We start from the raw sequence: 22,349 nt of genomic DNA on the forward strand, positions 1-22,349 counted from the left end.
AGTTTTTCACTGGTGGGTGACTTGGTACAAGACCTAGAACAAATTGCTCAATGACCGGTGAGTCAGCCTGTCCCCAGAGATGATGACTTCCAGATGGACCCAGCAGTTTCTGCCCCGGTTCCTTGGAGCTCTCCCCGGGCCTCTGTCCTTAGGCTGCTCAGCACAGGGTCGCTGGGTTCCTAGCTTTTTGGAAACTTGCCCTCTGCTGGCGGCTGCCGAAATTGCTTTTTTGAAATAAACATTCCCCTAAATAACGTCATGCACTCCGAATCCGCTTTGAGTTGTTTTTCCAGGAGACACTGGATGATTCCTATCAGTAACCCTCCCTCACCTGGACCCTTTGTCACCCAGGCACATGTTTGCATCCATCTCAACACCCAACATTAATCACAGAACCGTTCCTTGCGTGGAGCCTCGGGACGGTTGGCACAGTGTCTGGAAAGTGGAAGGAAATTAGGCAGCAGCTTCTTTTATTTATTTTAGTAACCATCCTGGACCCACATGATGATAACAAACAAGGAGTTAAGCAAACATTTTAACATGATTTTAATGTAATTAAACATTCCATTTAACAGCATGTAAAAACTGAGGACTTGCTTTCTGATTCAGACTGTCGCTTGTCCCTGCTGGAGGGGGAGGAGTCTGTCTCTCCCCAGACCCTGGCCCGGACAGGTGGTGCTAGCCTTGCTCTGGGGCGCACAGTAGCTGGCCTGTGAGCCAGCCCTGCTGGCACTTCTGAAGCATCTCAAGAACTTCCTGTGCCTCAGTTTCTTCATTTCAAGATGTGGCGCTGATGTGTGTTACTGTAGAGTCCAGTCCTGCTCCAGTAACCTGTGACTCGGTGCCTGATGATGTCCCTTTGTCATCTTTAGGACTTTGACCCTGTGTGTGTATTGGGCAGTGAGCACCAAGAAGGGACTACCTCAGTCTCTTTGTTCTAGAACTTTCCGTGTGTCAGTCCAACTGTGCCTGCATCATGGTTCCCGGGGTGGGCTTTTGCATTCAGACTGTCACCCTTTGGTCTCTGAAACCCTTTGCTTGAGATGGGCCTGAGCTGCCAGAAAGGAATTTCTGGTGCATTTGGGTGCTAATGAGCAAGAATGTGAGCTTCTCGCTTGCTTGTGGGCTCTTAAGGCTCTTTCCATCTTGTTGGAACTTCATAACAACTCTGGGAGGCCGCCCGGGCAGGCATTTTTTTGCACTTGGTTTTACTTTGCAGCTGAGTAAACTGGAACTCACAGCTAACGGGCGGTGGAATCGGGCCTTGACTGTCAGGTGCCTAACTTCGGGCCTGAACATCCATGTGAATATCTGAATTATCCTTCATGCTTTGAAGATTGTTTTAGTATGAGAAATGCTGGTATCTGTTGGGGTTCTTACTGAACCTGCTGGAAAATAGAGCTTGACACCGAGGAGCATCGTGCATAATACAGAAGCAAGGATTCCCAAACAACCGAGAAGGAAAACAGGATCCGGTTGTGTTACGTCTTTGCGCTCTGGGATCAGTGTCCCGTCCTGGATCAAATCCCAGCTCGCTGTGCGCCAGCCTGTGATGCCGGGCAGCTCCCTTACCGTCGCTGGGTCTCAGTTTCCATCTGCAGTAGTGACCCGTCTTGTAAGTGGAGATGGTGCCTGACTGAGATAACGTGCGTACAGACACGTAATGATCGTACCCGCTGTTCTCATGACTGAGGACTGAAGGGCCGGTTCGAAGATGCCTGCCGACCTTAGATAGGGGTTCTCTGCTAAGGAGTCTTTTCTATCTCAGGTGGGTCCTCGTGGTCCCTGGTGGCAAGTGTGAGGCCCTGTCAACTTTTTGCCGCCCCATTTCTTCATCTGTAAGATGGAGAGGTTCTTCGTTGACTCAGCAAAATTTTGTTGTTGTTGTTGTTTATTTATTTTTGAGAGAGAGAGACAGAGTGCAAGTGAGGGAGGGGCAGAGAGAGGGGGAGACACAGAATCTGAAGCAGGCTCCCGGCTCTGAGCCTGGTGCGGGGCTCAAACTCGTGAACCACGAGATCGTGACCTGAGTGGAAGTCGGACACTTAACTGACTGAGCCACCCAGGTGCCCCTAAACTTTTTTTTTTTAATATTTATTTGTTTTTGAGAGAGAGAGGGAGAATGTGAGTGGGGTAGGGGCAAGGGGTGGGGAGGGGGGGCCAGAGGATCCGAAGCGGGCTCAGTGCTGATAGCAGTGAGCCGAATATGGGGCTAGAACTCAGAATCCATGAGATCATGAACTGAGCCAAAGTTGGACGCTTAACTGACTGAGCCACCCGGGCGCCCCTTCAGCAAACTTTTATTATGTGATATTTTAGGCCGTGGTGCTGGATGGTCCCAGCCCCCAACTTCTTCACTCGTAGGGGTGGGACACATGGACAAAAAGTCACAATGGAAAATGGTCAATGTTATAAAAGAGGGGCAAGTCAAGTATGGTTCGAGCTCAGAGGAAGGAAAGGGGCAAGTATTTATGGATGCGCACCCCTCCTTGTCTCATTGGTCAGGCTGCATGAGGGGACCCACCATTGCTCCACAGATGAGAGCCGTTGAAAGATCATGATTTTATGTCTTTTTATTAATGTCCACATACTTCCCCACCTAGAAACTTGCTGGTCCTAAATCTAAGACAAGGCATACAGGGTAAGTGATAAAGTGAGATGAATATAAATGAGACTGTTTTCCACGCGCACTTGACCTAGCACGACCACACGCAGTCTTCCCAGAGAGCCAAATTTTCGCACGCTGCCCCCTTCGTTCTGTGCCACTCAGCAGGGCCGTGTATCATCAGTCCCATTCCGCACATAAGGAAATGAAGACACGGCCAAGAAAAGACTGTTTTGGACAATTTTTACTCTTCAAAAGCACTTAGACATTGATTGATTTAATAGGGCTCATTTCATGGAAGAGAAATTAAAATGCAGAAAGTAAATATCTCGCCCCAGATCATCCAGCCCGTAGTTCCAGACTCCCGGCCACCTGTCTCCCCGCTGAGGGTCTAGTGTGGGGATTTCTCTAGAAGGGGCTCCCTCAGACTGCACTTTGTCCACGAGGGAACTCTACTGTGGTTGCTGGTGCCTTCTGTGTGTGAATGGTAGCATGCAGGTCATGCCTGGTAACCTCCTCTGATAGACCTCCTTCTCCATCGTCCTCGCCCCACCCCCGTAACCCAGGTGCGGAAATGTTTAGAACATTTGGTGACCGCCGAGGGATGTTAAACCCTGGGAACCCACACTTGAGCCGATACTTCCTATGCCCTGCGGGCCAATAGGAGTGACTCCAGCATCATGAAAAACTTGGGTTCATCGAGCCTGCGAGGACCACCCCAACTTGGGGATGGACGCCTTAGTATTAAGCTAATGTGCCACCTCAGCATCTTGAACCCAAAGAGTGGCATATGGGTTGGCTTGTGACTGTCATAAAACCTCACTAAAATCTGTGTTAGGGCCCTTCAGAGAAACAGAAGATTGTTGTATATATTTACAAGAGAGAGGGAGGGAGAGGGGTGGGGAGGAAGAGGGAGGGAGAGAGAGAGAGAGAAAGAAAAAAAAAAAGAGATTGATCTTAAGGAATTGGCTCTTGCGAATGTGGCTGCTGTTAAGGCTGAAGTCTGCAGGGTGGGGAGGGGCAGGGAAGACTGCCGGGAAGAGTGGATATTGCAGCCTGGGTCTGAACGCTGTTTCGAGGCAGAATTCCTTCCCAATAAATGCCCTTGGCAGGTTGGGAATTCAGTGTGTGTTATAATACAGCAGGATGACTCTGTGGGTTTGGTTTCCAGCCGGCTAAACTCTTAAGACTCCTGCCGGCCGCCTGGGTGGCTCAGTCGGTTGAGCGTCTGACGTCGGCTCAGGTCATGATCTCACAGTTCGTGGGTTCGAGCCCCGCATCAGGCTCTGTGCTGACAGCTCGGAGCCTGGATCCTGCTTCGGATTTTGTGTCTCCCTCTCTCTCTCTCTCTGCCCCTTCCCCCCCCCCTCCCAAAAATAAATAAACATTCAAAAAAAATAAAAAAAAAAAAGACTCCTAGAGAGAAGGTCTCTTTCAGGGCAGACATAGAAACTCTCGGGTCATTTATATAGCACTCGGGCTGGGAGTTTGAATCCCTGGCCTCAACTTTTTCTTTCTCCACTTTATTTGGACCCACCAGGCAATCGTGTTCTACTCAGTTTGCCAACAATATTCTAAGGAATCAAATCTGTGGTCAACCCAGACTTAGCCTCTTATGATAAGCATAAGGCATATGCAGTGGTGATATTTTGTGCGTCTGTTTAACAGAGGCATTAGTGCCTTTAAATCAAATCAGATTAGAGAGGCAATTCTAGAAACCCCAGAATCAATTCAGAAAACTTTTGATTCTGTTCCTCAGGAACCACCCTTGGTACCAAAATCTGACAGGGTTATCCATGGACGAGCCCTAGGCTGTTGAGTTCTGGCTTAGGTTCTCTGAGAGGAGAGAGAGAGAGAGAGAGAGAGAGAGAGAGTGAGAGTGAGTCACTGTCCCAGTTGGTTTTATAATGTGCTTTTGTGGCTGTGTTTTGAAATACATCTACATGGTTTTCCATGGTTTCTGCTCTGGATTTGTTCTCTTGCTTCTAGTTAATGGGAAATGACTTAACTGTCAGAGCCAGGAGCTGTCAAACATTTCTAAACCCCAGCCTTGCATTTATTCTTCATGAATGCACTCAGGCCCCAGGCTCGTTGTGAATAAACACCACCCCCAAGGCCTTGCAGTTCCCTGCCATCCTAGAGAGCCTGCCAAAGGCTGGCTCGGGGTCACATCCTGCAGTTCAGACTCTCCCTGGAGAAGAAAGTCATGAAGGTCTAACTGCCGCCAAGAAAGGGTCAGCAGTATATTTAGACGAGTGTGGAAAGGCCCTTTAAGCCTATTTCGTGGCTTATTATTACCATTGGTTATTATTTCTGGCACACAGTTTAGTGGTGTCTGTGGCCTGATGGAGGACCAGAAGCTCATCCATGGCTCCCTCGGGAACAGTCTTTATAAAATGGGAGCGGTACCCTGGGGAGGTACTGGGGGGCCATCAGTCCTGAATGGCAGAGCCCCCCACCTGTGGACCTACCTCTCCCTGGAGGAGGAGGCCTTCTACAGGCTGGTTTAACCCCTGCCCTGCCTTTGGGGGCTAAAGAAAAATCAATGGAAAGCCAGCAAGGACCTCTGATTCCCTTGAAATTTGAACAGGACAAAGCTGAGATGAGCTACAAGACGCCTCCCTCCTTCTCCCTTATCCCCATCTTAGCCTGGCGCTGGCCGAGGAGTCCTGGCTCAGCCTTGGCCTAAGGAGGCAGGTTCGGGTCCGCAGTGGCCTTGAAGCACCGCTCCAGTTCCGGGTTTTTCAGAGGCTGCAGGCTGGGTTCATTCCTTTGCAGGGAGGTGCAAGTTCCCAGGCGCAGAGAGAATGGGACCCACCCCAGTCTGAGTTTCTAGAGTGGGATGAAGGTCACAGTCAAGGGCACTCACACTTGGTGGGATCCAGGAGGTGTTCCAGGAACCAGCTCCTCCTCGTGCTAAAGCTTCCAAAGGGAGGACTGAAGAGCAGGTGCAGGGAGAGGGTGAGCCATAGCAACTCACGAGAGAATCAGGAAAACGTCCGCGCTTAACCAGTGATTTTCAAAGACGGTCTAAGCAGGCTTTTTCTCTGAGCACTTCTGCTCTCTGGAACCTACTCATGACCCAAGCTGGTAACCTTTAGGGTTACAGATCCTTTGTTTTCCTAATGACTTGCTGAGCCCTCCCCTCCTGGCTGGGTCAGAAGAGCCATAATCCCACTCAGGCAGTTGGTGGGGGGGGGGGCTGATGTGTAAACCAAAAGCCAGGAGCCTCAGGTCCTGTGAGAGCCCAGGGCCCAGCGCTGGTCTGCTCAGCCGCTTGTATTTCATAAGTGGCCCTGGCAGCAGTGAAGGCCTGCTCGTTGTGCAGTGTTTTTCCACTTTGGGATGAGCGGGGACAGTTTGTGCAGCCACCCAGCCAGCTTTGCGTGAGTCGGGAACTCCGGAGCCCTTCCAGGTGATTCTGAGCATTGGCCCTTTTCTGCCTGGGGGCTTCCTGCTGTGTGAGGCTTCCCCCGGGTTCTGGAGCCCTGGATTGGTTTCTCCCGCTTGGGCATGGTTAACTTGATTTCCTCAAATGAGCTGCCTGCCGGTGGCCTCGAACACTGCCTGGCTGGAGAGTGGCTCCTTTGTGAAATTCCTGAGGCTAGAGAGGGCAGCCGGGAGGAGCCGGCTCTAGGGCAGCAGAGAAGGTGTTATGGTATGTCATCAAGAGATAAGTCCTTGGAAGAGGCTGGGGAGAGGCAAGGAGGCACATTCCTGACTGGGAAGTGTTTGGCCTTAGAGAAGAGGGAATCCTTGGCTGACTGCTGTGGGGGGTGGGGTTAGCCCTCCTATGATGGGAGGAGGCAAGGAGAGGCACCTTCCTGGTGGCCCTAAGGCTGGCTGAGGTGAAATCCCAGCCCTGATGCCTTCAACTAAGAAAGCATTACGCCCTTTCATCAGTTTGACACACATTTATTGAGTGCCTACTGTGTGTAGACTGACTCCTTTTCTTCAGGAATTCTGCAAGTGGAGAATCAAAAAATTCAAAACTGGATGATCATCGGAAGGGAGGACCAGGTGTGTCGTAGATGACGTCGAGGAAGCGACAAGCTTTAACATGAAGCTGGATAATGAGGGGCCTTAGATGCTTCTGGGAGGAGTTTGTCTCGTTCTCGAAAGCAGAAGGGCTCCTTCGGGGTTTATGGAAGAGGATGGCTTGGGAAGGTTATGCGTAGGGAAGATCACTCTGGAAGGGTCCTGGAGAATGAGCGGAGAGGCAGGGAAGAACGATGGGAAAGCAAAAGTAAACCTGGGAACATTGGGAAAGCAAAAGTAAAACTCTGATCGGGAGGCTCTGTTGGAGTGAGCCAGGGAGAAAGGAAGAAGGCCTGGTGGAAGGGAAGGAACGCGAGGTGGAAAGGGAAGGGTGTATTTACAGTGTTGAAGCACGGGCATTCAGTGGGTTGATGACTCCCGACTTTGTGGCTTGCACCTGAATGGACAGAGAAGAGGACGTGATTTGAGTGAGCATCAGGGAATCGACATTCTTGGACAATGTATGAAGTTGGACCAAGCTTCCGGATACACTGACGTCTGAGTAGCATCACTGTGCAGAGTCCTTTGTTTCTCAGTCTCACCGCGTTGGTGCTGCATCTGGTGGCTCTCAAGGACAGCTGCCTTCAGGCAGTGACTCAGGGATCCAGGCTGTCTCTTGGACCCATCTGGAGGGCTGAATACATGTTCTCAAACGCCTCAGGCCCACTGATACCATGTCTAACTTCCTCTCTCAGTCCAGGAGCCAGAGCTGGACCGTGCAAAGAGAGTTGGGCAATGTTGGGAAGCGGAGAAAGTATTTGATGAGCCGTGAGGTCAAGTTTGAGGTGCCGTGGGTCACCCCAAAGTAAGAGTGTAGACAGCCCTCGGGACTGGGTGCTTGGACGCAGTCTGAGCTGGGGACTGTTAGGAGACGTGGGAATCGGCAGTGTAGGAGGTAAGAGAGTGTGTTGAGGTAGAAGAGCGGGGCCCAGGGGTAGAATCATAGGGAGCGCACGTTAGATTGGTGACTTTGGCAGGTGGACATATTCGGCCATCCAGGTCTTTGCCTTCGAGAGGGTGAGTAAGGGATGGCGAGCCATTGGCCTGCTGCCAGGCATTGGTGGTTCCCAGTAGGGTGGTTTCCTTCCCTTGTTGTGTCCTACTGAGCTTTGTTTTCCTGTTGGACAGGAACCGTGGTGTATGGTGAGCCCATCACCGCCAGCTTGGGGACTGATGGCTCCCACTACTGGAGCAAGAACTGGGCCAAGGCCGCCGCTTTTGTCACCTCCCCACCCCTGAGCCCTGACCCGACCACTCCGGACTTCCTGAACTCCTTGCTGTCCTGGTGAGTCTTGGTGACATGTTCACACTCCCCCTTCTCAGCCTCTCCTTGGACCAGGCTGACCTGTCAGGGTCCAGCATGGCGGGCAAAAGCAGGCTTGCAAACAGAGAGACCTCTGTTCTCCAGATTCAGATGGCTAAGCAGGAACAGGGGATTATCGCTCTGACGTCGTCCTGCCAGGAAATTCTAGATAAAATCCTGGGCCGTCTTGAAAGCCGACCGGAGGGAATGAACGAGGGATCAAAAGGGTCCCACTGTGGTGCGGCGTGGCCAGAAGCTGAGACACCTCCCAAAAGAGATGTAGTGTGAAGCTTTGGTACCATGTCACTTCTTCCCGAATCTCCTATCTCGTGAGGGGAGGACAGGCTCTTTCGAAATCCGTCAGTGGCCCCGCAAATGAGAAAAACATATCCAAGGATGTTTTGGGGTATGAGATTCGTTACAAGCCAGCCATGTGTTTTCCTTCCAGCGGAGATCTTCAGGTCACTGGCAGTGCCCACTGCACGTTCAACACTGCCCAGAAGGCTGTGGGAAAGGACAACTTCACTCTGATCCCCGAAGGCACCAATGGCACCGAGGAGCGGATGTCTGTCATCTGGGATAAGGCTGTGGTAAGGAGCGGGAGCCTCCCTCGTGGATTAGTGTCCACTTCCCCCGGCCGCCTCCTCTGAGGGTCCTGGGTCTCCTGGAGGCCTTGACATGGCAGTTGAGAAAATTCTAGAAGCTGGTGCTGGTGTGACAGGAGTTTTTAGGTTTGGGAATCCAAGACCACTCCTTGTGGCCCTTTCCTCCTAAATAATACATATATATTTCTTACCGTTATCGTCTGTGAATCAGTGGAAACTGAAAAAGAAAACCCAGAGACTCTTTAAAATTTGACTTTGGGGCGCCTGGGTGGCTCAGTCAGTGGAGCAACCAATTTCAGCTCAGGTCATGATCTCGCAGTTCACAAGTTTGAGCCCCACATCGGGATCTGTGCTGACAGCTCAGAACCTGGAGCCTGCTTCGGATTCTGTCTCCCTCTCTCTCTCTCAAAAATAAACAAACATTAAAAAAATTAAAAAAAGAAATAATAATAAAATAGGACTTTTTTGATCAGTCAGGAAAAAACTTCCTTAGCAACCCGGTGACCGTCTCAGTCAGTCTTCTACTCTGGGAAATGGACATAATTTCCTTAAAACTGTCTATTAGGGCTCTCTAGGGTTAGCATTTCTGCCCATTCCAGGCTGCCGGCAGGCCTGCTTTGAACATACACCGACCTCTCAGGGGTCTTTGGGCTTTTTCATTTTCAGTGTTTGAAAGCACAACAACAGAACAGGTTTTTCTGTTTCTTAATGATTTGTTTCGAGTATGGACGCCATATATCCTTATTCCAAAAAGAATAAGGAAATAAGTAAAAATCCCTTTCAGATAACTGCAATTAAGATTTTGGCAAATGTCTTTCCGGTTTCTGCCAGTGCAAGAGTACCCGTGTGTATCCGATATGTATGTGTGTGAGAGTGTAGGTAACACGGGCATCATATATACTGTTTTGTGGCTTGTTTTAAAACAGTATGTTATGAAAATGTCCTCGCATCCTTAAATATACTTAAAAAAACTTGGTCATTAGTAGCAAAAGATTCCATGTTAATGCTGGACGGTAATTCATTTGTAATTCTTTGAACATTTATATAAGTTTATCCATTTTTGAGAGAGAGAGAGAGAGAGCAGGGGAGGGGCACAGAGGGAGAGAGAGAATCCCAAACAGGCTCCATGCTGTCAACACAGAGACCGATGCATGGCTCAGTCGCCCGAACCGTGAGATCATGACCTGAGCCGAAATCAAGAGTTGGATGCTTAACTGACTGAGTCACCAGGTGCCCCTATGCTGTTTTTGATTTTTTTTTTTTTTTTTTTTACTGGGATGAACATCTTGTAAACACCTTCTTAGATAGACCTTTAATGGTGCTTGTGGGAGAAATTTCTAGAAGTGCTATTTCCTGGGCCAAAGGGTGTGTATATCTTTAAGGCTTTTGCTATGTGTCGTCAAAGTTCTTTCCACAAAGATTACACCAATTTGTATGCTGCCAGCCGTGTGTGCCATTTTCTTCTACCAGGTCCCAACTGGTATTGTCATCAAAAAATAGAACTTTGCCCATCTGAGGGGTGAGTTTGTTTTACATTTAATCTCTTCAATGACTGATTAAAGTGAAGTTTTTTTTCATGTGCTTCTTGGCCATTTGTATTTTCCTCTCTCTTAATACCTGCTCATTTCCTTGGCTCGTTTTTCTCCTAGCTTTAGAGTGGCTTCCCTAACTCACAGATAGGCAGTCATTTCCTCTGATCTGCATTGAAAGGGAAGAGGAACTTAAGGGGTAGGGATGAGAAACTGCAGGGCAGGGCATGAGGAAACTGATCAGCACCTACAGCATGACACGGGTGCGGTGCTCCGACCGGGCGCTGGGACCTCTGGGTTGGCTAGACTGCAAGCCTGAGCCTGGACTTGTAGTTTTGAAAAGGACAGTCATTGAGGCCAAATGTTGTTTCCTTTTTTTTTTTTTTTTAAATGTTTGTTTATTTTGAGAGAGAGAGATTAAGAATCCCAAGTAGACTCCACGCTGTCGGCACAGAGCCTGATGTGGGCCTCGAACTCACGAGCTGTGGGATTATGACCTGAGCTGAGATCGATCAAGAGTTGGACGCTTAACTGACTGAGCCACCCAGGCTCCCCGAAGTGATCCTTCCTGAAGAGGCATTGTAGCCCCTTTAGAATTTTTTTTTTTTAACTTTTCACTGTCAAATAATTATAGATTCAGAGGCAGTTAACAAAGACAGAACAGAGAGATGGGTCCTGTGTGCTCTTCCTCCATTTTTACCAACAAGTGATTATGGCACCTTATCAAAGCCCACACATTGACAGCGACACAGTGTGTGTGTGTGTGTGTGTGTGTGTGTGTGTGTGTGTGTGGTTCTGTCATGTTGTCATATGTAGGTTCATGTAACCACCACCCAAAACCAAGACACAGACTTCCCCCATCACCACAAACACCCCCTATGTGTTGCCCTGTGATAGCCACCCTGGCCCCTGGAGGAATCTTCACCTCGTCCCTCATCTGTCTTCCATCTCTGTAACTTTTTTATTTTCAGAATGGGATACAAATAAAATCATATGGCTTGTGGCCTTTTGAGGTTGGTTCTTTCAGCACAATGCCCTTTATGTTCGTCTAAGTTGTGGTGTATATCCAAAGCGTGTTCCTTTTTTTTTTTTTTTTTTTTTTTTGTTGTGAAGTCACATTGCTCCCTTCAACTCTGTAACCTGCATTTGGTGTGTGTGCGTGTATGTGCTGTGCTTCTCAGGTCACGGGGAAGATGGACGAGAACCAGTTTGTGGCCGTGACCAGCACCAATGCAGCCAAAGTCTTCAACCTGTACCCCCGGAAAGGCCGCATTGCTGTGGGATCTGATGCTGACCTGGTCATCTGGGACCCCGACAGCGTTAAAACCATCTCTGCCAAGACCCACAACAGTGTAAGTCCTGTTATACTGCATGGACCCAATCTGAATGAATTGTAGTCACAGAAAGACTGAGGGAGGGAGAGTCCCCAGAAAGAACTTGATGTGATAGGAATGAACCGCAAGATATATTACACATTTCCTGGGGTATAGTATAACTTGCAATTTGTTGAGAATAGCCATCTCCTTATCTTTGGTGAGATCAGTGAGACTGTTACTCTTATCACCATTTTGCAGTCCCATGGACTCTTTATAGATGGAGGTCTTTGTCTGTAGACCTCCAAAGCCTCTAAAGTCATGCCAGGACATCAGAAGCTTCTGGAAGTCAGGCACCATCCCATGGGTGCAGTGGTTGGATGCAACACCTCTCGTGGCAGTGCTTACCACGAGGGACCTACGTCAAACATTCAGATTCCACCCTGAGATGCACAGTTTGATTCTTTTAAGCCACTGCTTTTCAGTGTTGTTGGACAGAAACCTAAGTGACAGGTGTTCTTGTCCTAAAGGAATTCATTCACTGTGACTTCTTCCCAAATAGAAGAACTATCTCCAGCAGTATTCTGATCATGATTTTAGGATCTATAGTTTAGGGTATCTCTTGCTTCTTGGTCTACACCGCAGAGCTTGAGGATGCCCTGTGTTATTAATTAGACATTAGGTAAGGGACTTCATGTCATGTCTCAGGCTCCTCAGTGGACCTGAAGGGGTTTAGACAAAGTCTCTGACTGTCCTGTGATTTTGCGAGATCAGTGGCTTTAGAGCTGTGAGATACCTTCGGTTCTTCATAGAAAAAACTGTGTGTGTGTGTGTGTGTGTGTGTGTGTGTGTGTGTGTGTGTATTAAATATCGAAAGAATACACAAAGGGAAAAGAGATGGGCATAGGACACGAGTGTTTTATGTCAGAAACTCTTAGGAATTCATTAAGAAATCTTAATGAATGACAAGCATATTCTACGTAAAAATCAAACTGAAAGCTGGGCACATAGGGAATCTGATTCTAGACGGTCCACCCCACATAGCCTGGGCCAGTAAATACTGACACCTCCCCCAGGTGCCGTGGCAGATCCGGGGTGGGCTTCAGGGGTCTCTCTAGGACAGCTCTGGGCCTTTTGCTGTATCCCAAGCCTCTCCTGTTTGGACAGAGGTGCTTGGGCTGCGGGGCTCACCTCTAGCTTCTGTGGACACCTGTAGGTGCCTGGATGGTGGATGTCTTTTGGGAAGGTTGCTCGGCTCTCAATGTGTAGAGTTGACTTTTTTCCTCCTTCCCCATTGGCTGGCTTAGCTTCCCAGCATAGCCTTATAGCCACACCTACTTGTAACGTAGATCACAACATCTTGGGGGTCCAGAATGGCCTCTGCAGGCAGAGCTCCTGGGGTCCTGCCCAGTGAACCTAGCTATTCTTATTCATGAACGTCACAGTCCCATTTACTTTTCATCCGGCCTTCTCAATGTAGGGGTGGCACCATTACCCCAATTGGGAAGATAAGTAAATGGAGGGTTTGAGAGCGTAAGTGACCAGTCTGACGTTACATAGCTATTTTGTGGTAGGGCCAGAATTAGAAGCCAAAATTGTCCAGGGTTCTTCCCTACCAGACTGCATGTACAGCCCCTTGGTCACGCTTCGATGGAGGAAATGATTCTCCTCCTTGGCAGTCCCTTCTGCAGAGGTGATAGAGGGTGAACTGGACTCGTTATTTAAGCTGCAGATGACCTAGTTAGGGAGTTTGCACTTGGAGCCCTTCACCTGGCAGAAGAGGGGATGTGAAAAATCGAGAAGACAGATTTCTGCCATTCACACATTCGCTTTTCCAGAGCAACAGCACTGGCCTGCCTTTACCTCCAGGCAACCCCACGTAAGAAAAGCGCCTCTTTTCTGCCCTCACCTGATTTAGGGTCCATACTAAGCACATCTGTGCAGCCTTAATCATCCAGGAAAATACAAATGAGAGGCTTTCCCTGTGTAATACAGTGTTTCATACCACTGGGCTAATTAGCTTTAATTTGGAGCATTTAGCTAACTATCATTGAGGGCCCTGTTGCTAAGCCTCTGCTTGGATTTTTCAGGCATCCAGCCAGATGAGTTATTTTAGGGAGCCAGGGTGGATGTGGGTTAAAAATGTCTCTACCTGGTGAACAGCGAAGCCTCCCTGCCTCGTGGTTTGACAGAGGGTAATTTCTGTATCCCCTAAGCTGTGATCTGAACCATTGGGCTTGTTCATTTTAAGTCACTTAGAGTCAGGGGGCTGGTTCTTCCCATCTTGCGAAAATGAGACATGGCCGAAAGCCCTTCTAGGCATTTGTGATCAGTCATTTACAGGCAGTTAAACTCAGTGTATGCGTCTCATGATGGCTTTGAAACTGAAGAACTCGCCGTCTTATTGGGAAAGGACAAAAAAAAAAACCAAAAAAAAACAAAACAAAACAAAAACAGGCTGTGGAGGAGTGAACATTTCCTAAATGCCTGGTCTGTGCCAAGTAACGTGCTAGATGCTTTTGTTCATTTTATTTCACCGAATCTTGGTGCCAGTGCTGTGAGGCAGGTTTTGTCCCTGGTCGACGAGGAGCTGAATCTCAGGAGTGTAAGGGGCTTGTCCAGAGTCACACAGCTGGTGTGTGGCAGGACTGGGATCTGAACCCAGGGCGGATGGATGGCCCCGTGTCCAGAGCTGTCCCCAGTCTTTCGGTAAGGCAGAAGAGGAGCTTGTTAGAGTGTAGACACTTAGCTGCGGAGTGACCCGGAAGAGGTAGGGCTTAATGCCCTCAGATGGTGACGCACACCCCGTCAGAGGTCAGTTCAGAGACGATAGGATTCTGACAACATGATCTACGCACATAGGTTCCTTGTGTGTGGTCACCGTCACGAAAGCCCTGGGAGAGAGGCAGATGAAGAAACGAGTTCTGAGGCAGGATTCAAGCGACCCTGCTCAGAGTTCCCACACACAGGGCCTGGACTGCACCCAGTCTAAGATGCCTCCGATTTGGAGGGATTCCCTGAGTTTACGTACCGCTGTGAGAGAAAACACGCCAAGACGAGGCGTGTAACACGAGGCTCCTCTGCAGATACACTGTGCTACCGAGGGCTGGCCTGTGTGTCGCCTAGGTTGGGCGAGAGCTGGATCTGCCGTGGAGAAAGGGGGGAGCAGAGAATCTGGCGTGCCTCAACTTTCGCAGGCAAAAGTGTCTGCTGAGAAGATGAGCTGAAGGCTGGTGCTCCGGCAAGCTGGTGGTCCGAGTTCCTGTCGCCGGCATGGTCTAGGAAAATGTCAGGCTGAGCGCTGAATGTAAAATGGCCCCAGTGGGGTGATCCCCCAGGCCAGGGGGGAAAGCAAGGATCCTGCTGGAAGAGCCCAGTTCCATCGAGGCCGACAGGTTGCACAGCTCTGTTGCTGATACTGATTTCAGGGATGGAAGACAGTCTTAGGCTTAGGGCGCACACTTTGGTCCCGGAATGCATGTGTGGAGCCCCCTCCCCATCCCCCAGGTGCCTCTGCCTTATTTCTTGGGTAGCTTCCACGGGATTCCTTCCATGGGAGTCTCAGAGCAGTGCTGACAGCCCTTCGTTGCAGGGTTTTGTTTTTTTTTTAATATATATATATTTAAATAATTATTTATTGATTTTGAGAGAGAGAGAGAGAGAGAGGCAGAGAGAGAATCCCAAGGAGGCTCCATGCTGTCAGCACAGAGTCGGACATGGGGCTCAAATCCATGAAATGTGAGATCATGACCTGAGCCAAAACCAAGAGAGGGACACTTAAGCCACCGAGCCACCCAGGTGCCCCCTTCCTTGCAGTTTTCAGTCAACACCCCTGCATTTTGACACTGAACGTGAGCTGTTAGGCCAGCCGGGCGCTTCCCCGCACTGCCTAGCCACTGTGCCAAACAGAAATGTTCTCCTGAACTGCAGTATCCTGTGACTGCTCTCCATTCACAGACTGACTCCTTTAGTGCTGATAACCTGGTCCGACTTCTCTAGAAGGCCGGGCTGCTTTTTGAGGTGAGAGCTGCCTGTTGATTCTCCGGCCATGGCCATTTGTACTGATGCACGGGGCAGGCAGGAAGAAGCGCGGGGCATTGTGGATAAGTAGCAGTGGGTGAGCCGAAGCCACGGGATGGGACTGTGACATGTAAGAGTAGTGCCTCCCCTTTTCCGTTGCCTTGTTCTGCAAGAACAAACTCACATGCACGTCAAGTTCCTGCGTATTTTCCAGGACACACGGAGAGGTCACTGCAAAACTTGAAGCTAGAAGGATCGCTGCAAGTTAGCTAGAAGTTAGCTAGACTTCAAACATGTTATTGGAGGCATGGCCCGAGTTGCCACGGTCTTTTCGTTCAGGGACCGCAGTGTAACCACATCCCTGACAGATTGGAAAACCGGGAAAGCCAGCTCATGGATGCTCATCTCAAAATGAAATTTGCAACTTGGTCAGAGAAAGCCTTTGGGTTTTAACCTGATTGGGGCTTGAGTCCATGAGGACAGAGCCGCTGCTAATGCAAGGAATCATTTTCTTTACGTTTGTGTAGCATTTGCAAACCTTCACGCTTTTCCATACAGTTTTTCTGTTCCAGCTGTTTTTCCCCCAAAGTTTTGAGAAGTAGGGAAAGATTATTCCATATTCTAGACAGGGAAATCAAGACAGGTTGAGTGCCTGCTGGGGTGGCCAGTCGGGACAGGACTTCATCTCTGGGCCTTTCTTTTATCTGCGTGATACGGAGCAGGGGGCGCCCCCAGACTGGTTGAACCTCACCAGGACGACAGGCAGTCCGCTAAAGTTTATGCGCTCTCTCTCCCTAGTCTCTTGAGTACAACATCTTTGAAGGCATGGAGTGCCGTGGCTCCCCACTGGTGGTCATCAGCCAGGGGAAGATCGTCCTGGAGGATGGCACCCTTCATGTCACCGAAGGCTCTGGGCGCTACATCCCCCGGAAGCCCTTCCCTGATTTTGTTTACAAGCGTATCAAGGCGAGGAGCAGAGTGAGTAGCTCTGATCTTACGAATTATTTTTATTATGGGTTAAGTTTGATTCCAAAAGTGCTTACACTTCGAGTTAGAATATCAAGATGGGTGCGGGGGAGGGGATGGTTCAGGGATAAAGGGAAGCATGATGTTTTTATTTCTGGAGTTCGGAATACCAGCGGATGAGTCAGGAATGTCTAAGCCAGCCAGAATCAAGTATGATGTGGTATGTGCTGTGATGAGTAGGAGGTTCAGAGGAGGCAGCCACTGCTGTGGAGTCATGGGGAAAGTGTCATGGGGAGAGGGCATTTTGAGTTGGGTTTGGAAGGTTAAGTAGGAGTTTGACAAGTCAAAGAAGGGAGACAAGGGAATTGGAATGTCATGAGCATGGAAAATGTACAGTGTATTCAGGGCATCGTACAGCACCGGTGCTTGGGGACGGTGAGGCGGGGAATGGATGGAGCTGCGAGGGAATTCAAGGGAGGGTGAGATTGAAAAGGAAGTTGGGGGCCAGATCTTAACTAAGAGAGCACATCCTCTTTACAACATGCTTAGGGGTTCTGCCTTGGGTGTGAGTTAAAGTTCCTGGGGAAAAAATGGTAAGAAACGTTAGTCGGTTTTTGTGGAGTAACCAGCTACTCACGGTCCCCCTTGGGGGAGCTTTGGCCTGGAGCCGTGGGTGCTGGCTCCTCGCTGACCTCTGTCCCTGCCATATGTGCCTGTCAGGGGAGCCCGCCGTCCGCACATCTCACAGGCCCGTCCCGACTGCTGTTCCTTCCCTCTTAGGAGAGGTGCGTGGGAGATGTCCTCTGTGAATGTGGCCCGAGTTAACGGGCCCTTGTGTTTTGCAGCTGGCAGAACTGAGAGGGGTTCCCCGCGGCCTGTACGACGGACCCGTGTGCGAGGTGTCCGTGACGCCCAAGACAGTCACCCCAGCCTCCTCGGCCAAGACGTCTCCTGCCAAGCAGCAGGCCCCTCCTGTCCGGAACCTGCACCAGTCTGGATTCAGCTTGTCTGGTACGGTTATGGCGTGTCGGGGCCCTGTTCTGCAGGGCCACATGAGTGGAGCAAGCAAGTCTAGAATCCAGAATGATGTGGGTGAGAGATACTAATATCCCCGGAGGTGTAACTTACATGAAATGGCCAGATGCGTTTCAGGATCTTCACATGAGTTTCTGTCACCTGTGTCCTGACGCATACTCTCCGTGTACATATAACCCAGTGTATTAAGAGGACATTTCTCCAGAGTCTCGTGTCCATCCCGACAGAGGGTGTTGTGGTATTTTGGAACTCGCTTCGCCCCCACGAGTACAGTGTATTCTCGTAGTTCAGCTGGTACCATTCTGGAGTTTGAATCGCTTCACTTTGTAGCCAGATGCAGCCGTGCCTCAGGCCCCTCATCTGGAGAATGGGCGTAAGAGTAGTAGCTGCCTCATGGGGCTGGGGATTAAATGAGTTAATATACATAGTCATTAATATAACAGTCGTTAGTTCGGGGAAAGCGAATGATGTCAGGGAAGGTGAGAGGAAGAGGTCCAGATGTTCAGGAAGTTTCCTACTTGAAACTTCCAGCCCCTTCCTTTGGCCCATGGCTAGAAACCTTCCACCTTTAGCTCCCTGAGCCCCAGATAAGTATTCAGATCTCTATGCTATGGCATGCTAAAGAAACAGTTAATTCGGTAGATTTTTTTTTTTCTTGTCGGGTAGTGCTGGTTTTCAGAGAGTCACCGTGTATGCCATTAAATGGTTTACCAGTTTTCAAAAGTTTAAAAAATAACCAACCTTACTAGTTTTCTCAGAAAGTGAAACGGGCATAATAACATTTCTTTTTTTTTTTTTTACTTTTATTTATTTTTGAGAGAGAGAGACAGAGCACAAGCAGGGGAGGGGCAGAGAGAGAGGGAGACACAGAACCTGAAGCAGGCTCCAGGCTCTGAGCTGTCAGCACAGAACCCACAGACCGCGAGATCATGACCTGAGCCGAAATTGGACGCTTAACCGACTGAGCCACCCAGGCGCCCCAATGATGTTTCTATTTTATCTCACCAGGCCATTCCCATCTCAGGAAGCACATTACAGCAGAGGTACATACAGAGTTAGGGGAATAAAAAGCCAGGGAGAAGGCTCTCGAAACCTTCAGAAAAGCCACGCTTAATTTGCCTAATGAGATTAGGGGCAGGATGTAGTCTCAGTCAATCAACAGCTGAAACGGTGTTCTTTTATATGTAGTTTACTGCAAGTACGGGCCGGGCCCATTTTCTCCTGGGCTGTGCTGTTCGGGCGTGAAGCAGGAACGGTTGGTGGGACTGTTTCTGACCCTGACCACGGCCCCTTGTCCCTGTCTCCTCTCCAGGTGCTCAGATTGATGACAACATTCCCCGCCGCACCACCCAGCGCATTGTGGCTCCCCCTGGTGGCCGTGCCAACATCACCAGCCTGGGCTAGAGGTCCGGCCGCAACTTCCTTGGGGATGGGGATGGGACACCTGAGGACATTCTGAGACTTCTTCCTTCCTTTTTTTTTTTTTTTTTTTTTTTTTTTTTAAGAGCCTGTGATAGTTACTGTGGGGCAGCCAGTTCATGGGGCTCCCTCTCGGGCCCTGCACTCCGTCCCTCACCCAGAGTCACTGATTTTGCTCACCCACTTCCCCATACATCTACAAATATCACACCCAAGTCTGCCCACCAACCCCATACACGGAACCGCATCCAACACTCAGACATGTGACACAAAGCGAATCACAACGAGGGCGTTTTTCATCTCCAAGCTCTGTTGTACTTGTTCTCATCTTCCTTTTCGTTGGGGGGGGGAGTGGGGGGGGGGGGGTGGGGGGAGAGCGTTGTTGTCTTTTTTTTTTTTTTAAATACTAAATTGGGAAGCCTAATTCAATATTAATACAAGGGGTTTGAACTGGACATCCTAATGATGCAATTATGTAACCATCGAGCTCTTCAGGGTGGTTGGCAAACTCCGCATATCCCCCCTGAGAGGCTCCAAAATGTCGACACTGCATTCCATAGTCTTCTGGGTCAACTGTTGATAAAGGCAGGTTTTCTTTTTGGCCTAGCTTTTGCTGCAGATTACATTTTTTTGAGGATTCTCTTCTTCCTTAGCGTCTTTTCTGCTCTCTTTCCCTCTCTGTCTCTCTCTCGTGCTCCCCCTCTGTAGCTTTTTTGCTCATGACTATTTTTACGTCTCTTTCTTTGTGTTTCCTCCAGCCCTTGTCTCTGAGACCATGTTTTTCTCTCCATCCCCCGTCGTCTTTTCAAATGACCAGATCTACTGTTTTGCGGTGGTCATCAGAACCTGCCTAGAAGGGTTTTGTCATTGCAACCATAGTAATGTGCTGTCCTAGTCCATAAACGACTGGTGCTACCCACCCGCCACCACCAGGATATGCGTTTGAGTTCCGGATGCTTCTAGGTGCAGCGAAGGGCTGAGCTACCCCACATTCTCCCCTGGGGGCTCAGAATAGAACCTCAAACAGTAATGAGAGGTTGAAGAAACCTGAGGCTTTAGGACGTAAGTTTTTCCTCCATGCGATGCTAACTAGCTAAAGAAAAAGACACGGCCAAATCTGTAAATCGAGCCCCATGACCCAAGTGAGCAGATCACCCCCAGGCCAGCCACCGGCTCAGACGTGTTGAGCTGCTGGGGGTCTGACCCTGGGACCTGCTGGTTCCCAGCGAAGTATCTTTTGGGATTCCAGAGAACACTGGGGCTTCTCGCTCTGGGGCAAAAAAAATATTATTTTTTCCTGTTCAGTTCTTCTGGAAGATACCATGCAATACAGTAGTCCCCCCGCTTCTACACAGGGGGGACATTCCCCTGTGTAGACATTCTACACATTCCAAGACCCCCAGTGGATACCTGAAATCGCGAATAGTACTGAGCTTTATATATATATTATGTTTTTCCCCCCCATACATGCTTGTGAGAAAGTTTAATTTATAAATTAGGCACAGTAAGAGGTTAACAACAATAACTAATAATAGGATCATTGTAACACTATAATAAAAGTTATGTGACTGTGGTCTCTATTTCGGAAAATACCTTGTTACACTGTACTCACCCTTCTTGTGATGTGAGGAGATGAAGGGACGTGAAGGACGTAGGCCGTGTGACGGAGCGTCAGGCTGCTACTGACCTTTGGACGGGACATCAGAGGATCACCTGCTTCTGGCCTTCGGTTGAGCCCGAATTCCTGACACCTTGAAAAGCAAGCCCACAGATAAGGGGGAGCTACTGTACAGGGAAGCCTACTAAACTCGGATAATCCTGGGGAGATTTGACTTCAAGTGCACCTTCCTTTGCAAGGGGAAGAATCTGTTGAATGAAAGGCTAGCATCCCCGTCAGAGCCCTTGTGGGGAGAAAACCTTACAAGTCAAACGTGCCCCGCCCCCCCCCCCACAGAGTGCGCAGGTGACCTCGTGTCTGCGTCCCTGCCTTTTCTCAGCGACCCTTCCTTCAAGCTGCCTTCGTGCCCATCCCTGTCTTTGCTGTTTTGTGTTGCGTTTCCTTCCCCGATCGCGTTTACAGGTTCTGTTAAGCGACACTCACGTTTGCAGGCTTTGATCAAACCAAATCTGCTTTTGTAAAGCATAACACAAAAAAGGTCGGTCGTTCCCTCATTACGCTGGTGTCCCCACACGTTTTGCCTTTGGGGGTTCTGCTGGGGGGGTATAGTTTCTCGTCGTTGTTGTTTATTTGTTATTTTAAAAGGAAACTGCACTTTGAAAGAATAATTGGTTAACTTAATATATTTGCTTTTTTTTTTTTTTAATCTCACCTGCACTTAGAGGAAATTTGAACAAGTCGGATTTTTTTTTTTTTTTTTTTTTTTTTTTTTCCATTCTAAGAAACACTTGCAGCTCTTATAGTATTCGCTTGGGTCTTCCTGTTTTTCCTGTACCAGGTCATGGCGATTTTGGTTATTTTGGTTGTTTTCTTGAAGCCGCTTAAAACCTGAAGATGTCTGCAGGCTGTGGAAGCATGTTTATCTGTTGGCTTGCTTTGTGTGTCTGTTAAATGAATGTCATATGTAAATGCGAAAATAAATGGACAGTGTCTCCGAACTGAAGAACTGCAGTGACTTGATGCTCTAAAACAGTGTAGGACTTAATACATAGATGGTTTTTAATCCTTGAAATTGTGATTGTGACCCATGAGTGGAGGAACTTTCAGTGCTGAAGCCGATAATGTGTGTAGCCAGGAGAGTACCTTTTTTTTTTTTTTTTTTTTGTAACCACTGTCTTAATGGCAAAATAATTATGGTTAAAAAAAAAAAGTCTCGTGTTTATTATTCCTTAAGAACTCTGTGTTATATTACCATGGAACGCCTAATAAAGCAAAATGTGGTTGTTTCAGGGGTGTGTCTGTGTCGAGATGTTCAAGGAGGCAGCTGCTTGGCCCCGCCCTCCAGCAGCCTTCCCTTCCGGAGGCCTTCAGGGGCATCTTTGGCCTTACTTCGGTGACCCTACCAGTTTAGTTGGCTAGACTCCGCCCTAGAGAGGGCACGAGATCCTCCGGAATGAAGTGGCAAACGCAAGTTGGGAAGTCGGAATCTGGGGAGGACCCTAGAGGTGGGTGTGGTGCCCCATGGGCTCTCTCACCCATGTAGTTGGTTCACCCTGGAAAACCCTCAAGCTGCAAGGAGGCGTGGAAGAGACTAGGGTGCGTTGCCTTCGCATCCAAAGCTCAGTCGAAGAGCTTGCAGGAAAGCGGGATGCAAAGTACACGTTCGTCCACTGCAAAGCAGGTGCCAAGAATTGAGCGGGAGGGGGGTGGGGAGGGGAGAGTGGGCAGCCTGGCTACTTTCTTCCTACAGTTATCTTGTAACTGGCACTGGTATATTGGTTCTGAAGACACTGAATGAAGAGGGTGTGTGCTCGGGGCTCCTCAGGCCCATCCTGCGAGGACAGTTCTCTTCCTTTCTCTGTTTTCTATCCAGCCCTGTCCAAAGAGGATGCGAGGCG

General features: G+C 49.2%; 1 protein-coding gene across 1 annotated transcript in view; it reads left to right on the forward strand.

The window, feature by feature from the left end:
• DPYSL2 (dihydropyrimidinase like 2) overlaps positions 1-21,740 on the forward strand; it is a 72,493-nt gene extending 50,753 nt beyond the window's left edge. Inside the window, exons 9-14 of the mRNA XM_049631621.1 lie at positions 7,772-7,928; positions 8,395-8,536; positions 11,262-11,432; positions 16,212-16,391; positions 17,225-17,390; positions 18,727-21,740. Of these exons, the coding sequence (XP_049487578.1) occupies positions 7,772-7,928; positions 8,395-8,536; positions 11,262-11,432; positions 16,212-16,391; positions 17,225-17,390; positions 18,727-18,818 (908 nt within the window). The 3' untranslated portion in view covers positions 18,819-21,740. The remainder of the gene's footprint in view (positions 1-7,771; positions 7,929-8,394; positions 8,537-11,261; positions 11,433-16,211; positions 16,392-17,224; positions 17,391-18,726) is intronic.
• The last annotated feature ends 609 nt before the right edge of the window (positions 21,741-22,349 follow it).

Source organism: Panthera uncia, chromosome B1 (assembly GCF_023721935.1).
Source record: "Panthera uncia isolate 11264 chromosome B1, Puncia_PCG_1.0, whole genome shotgun sequence".
NCBI classification, from domain to species: domain Eukaryota; kingdom Metazoa; phylum Chordata; class Mammalia; order Carnivora; family Felidae; genus Panthera; species Panthera uncia.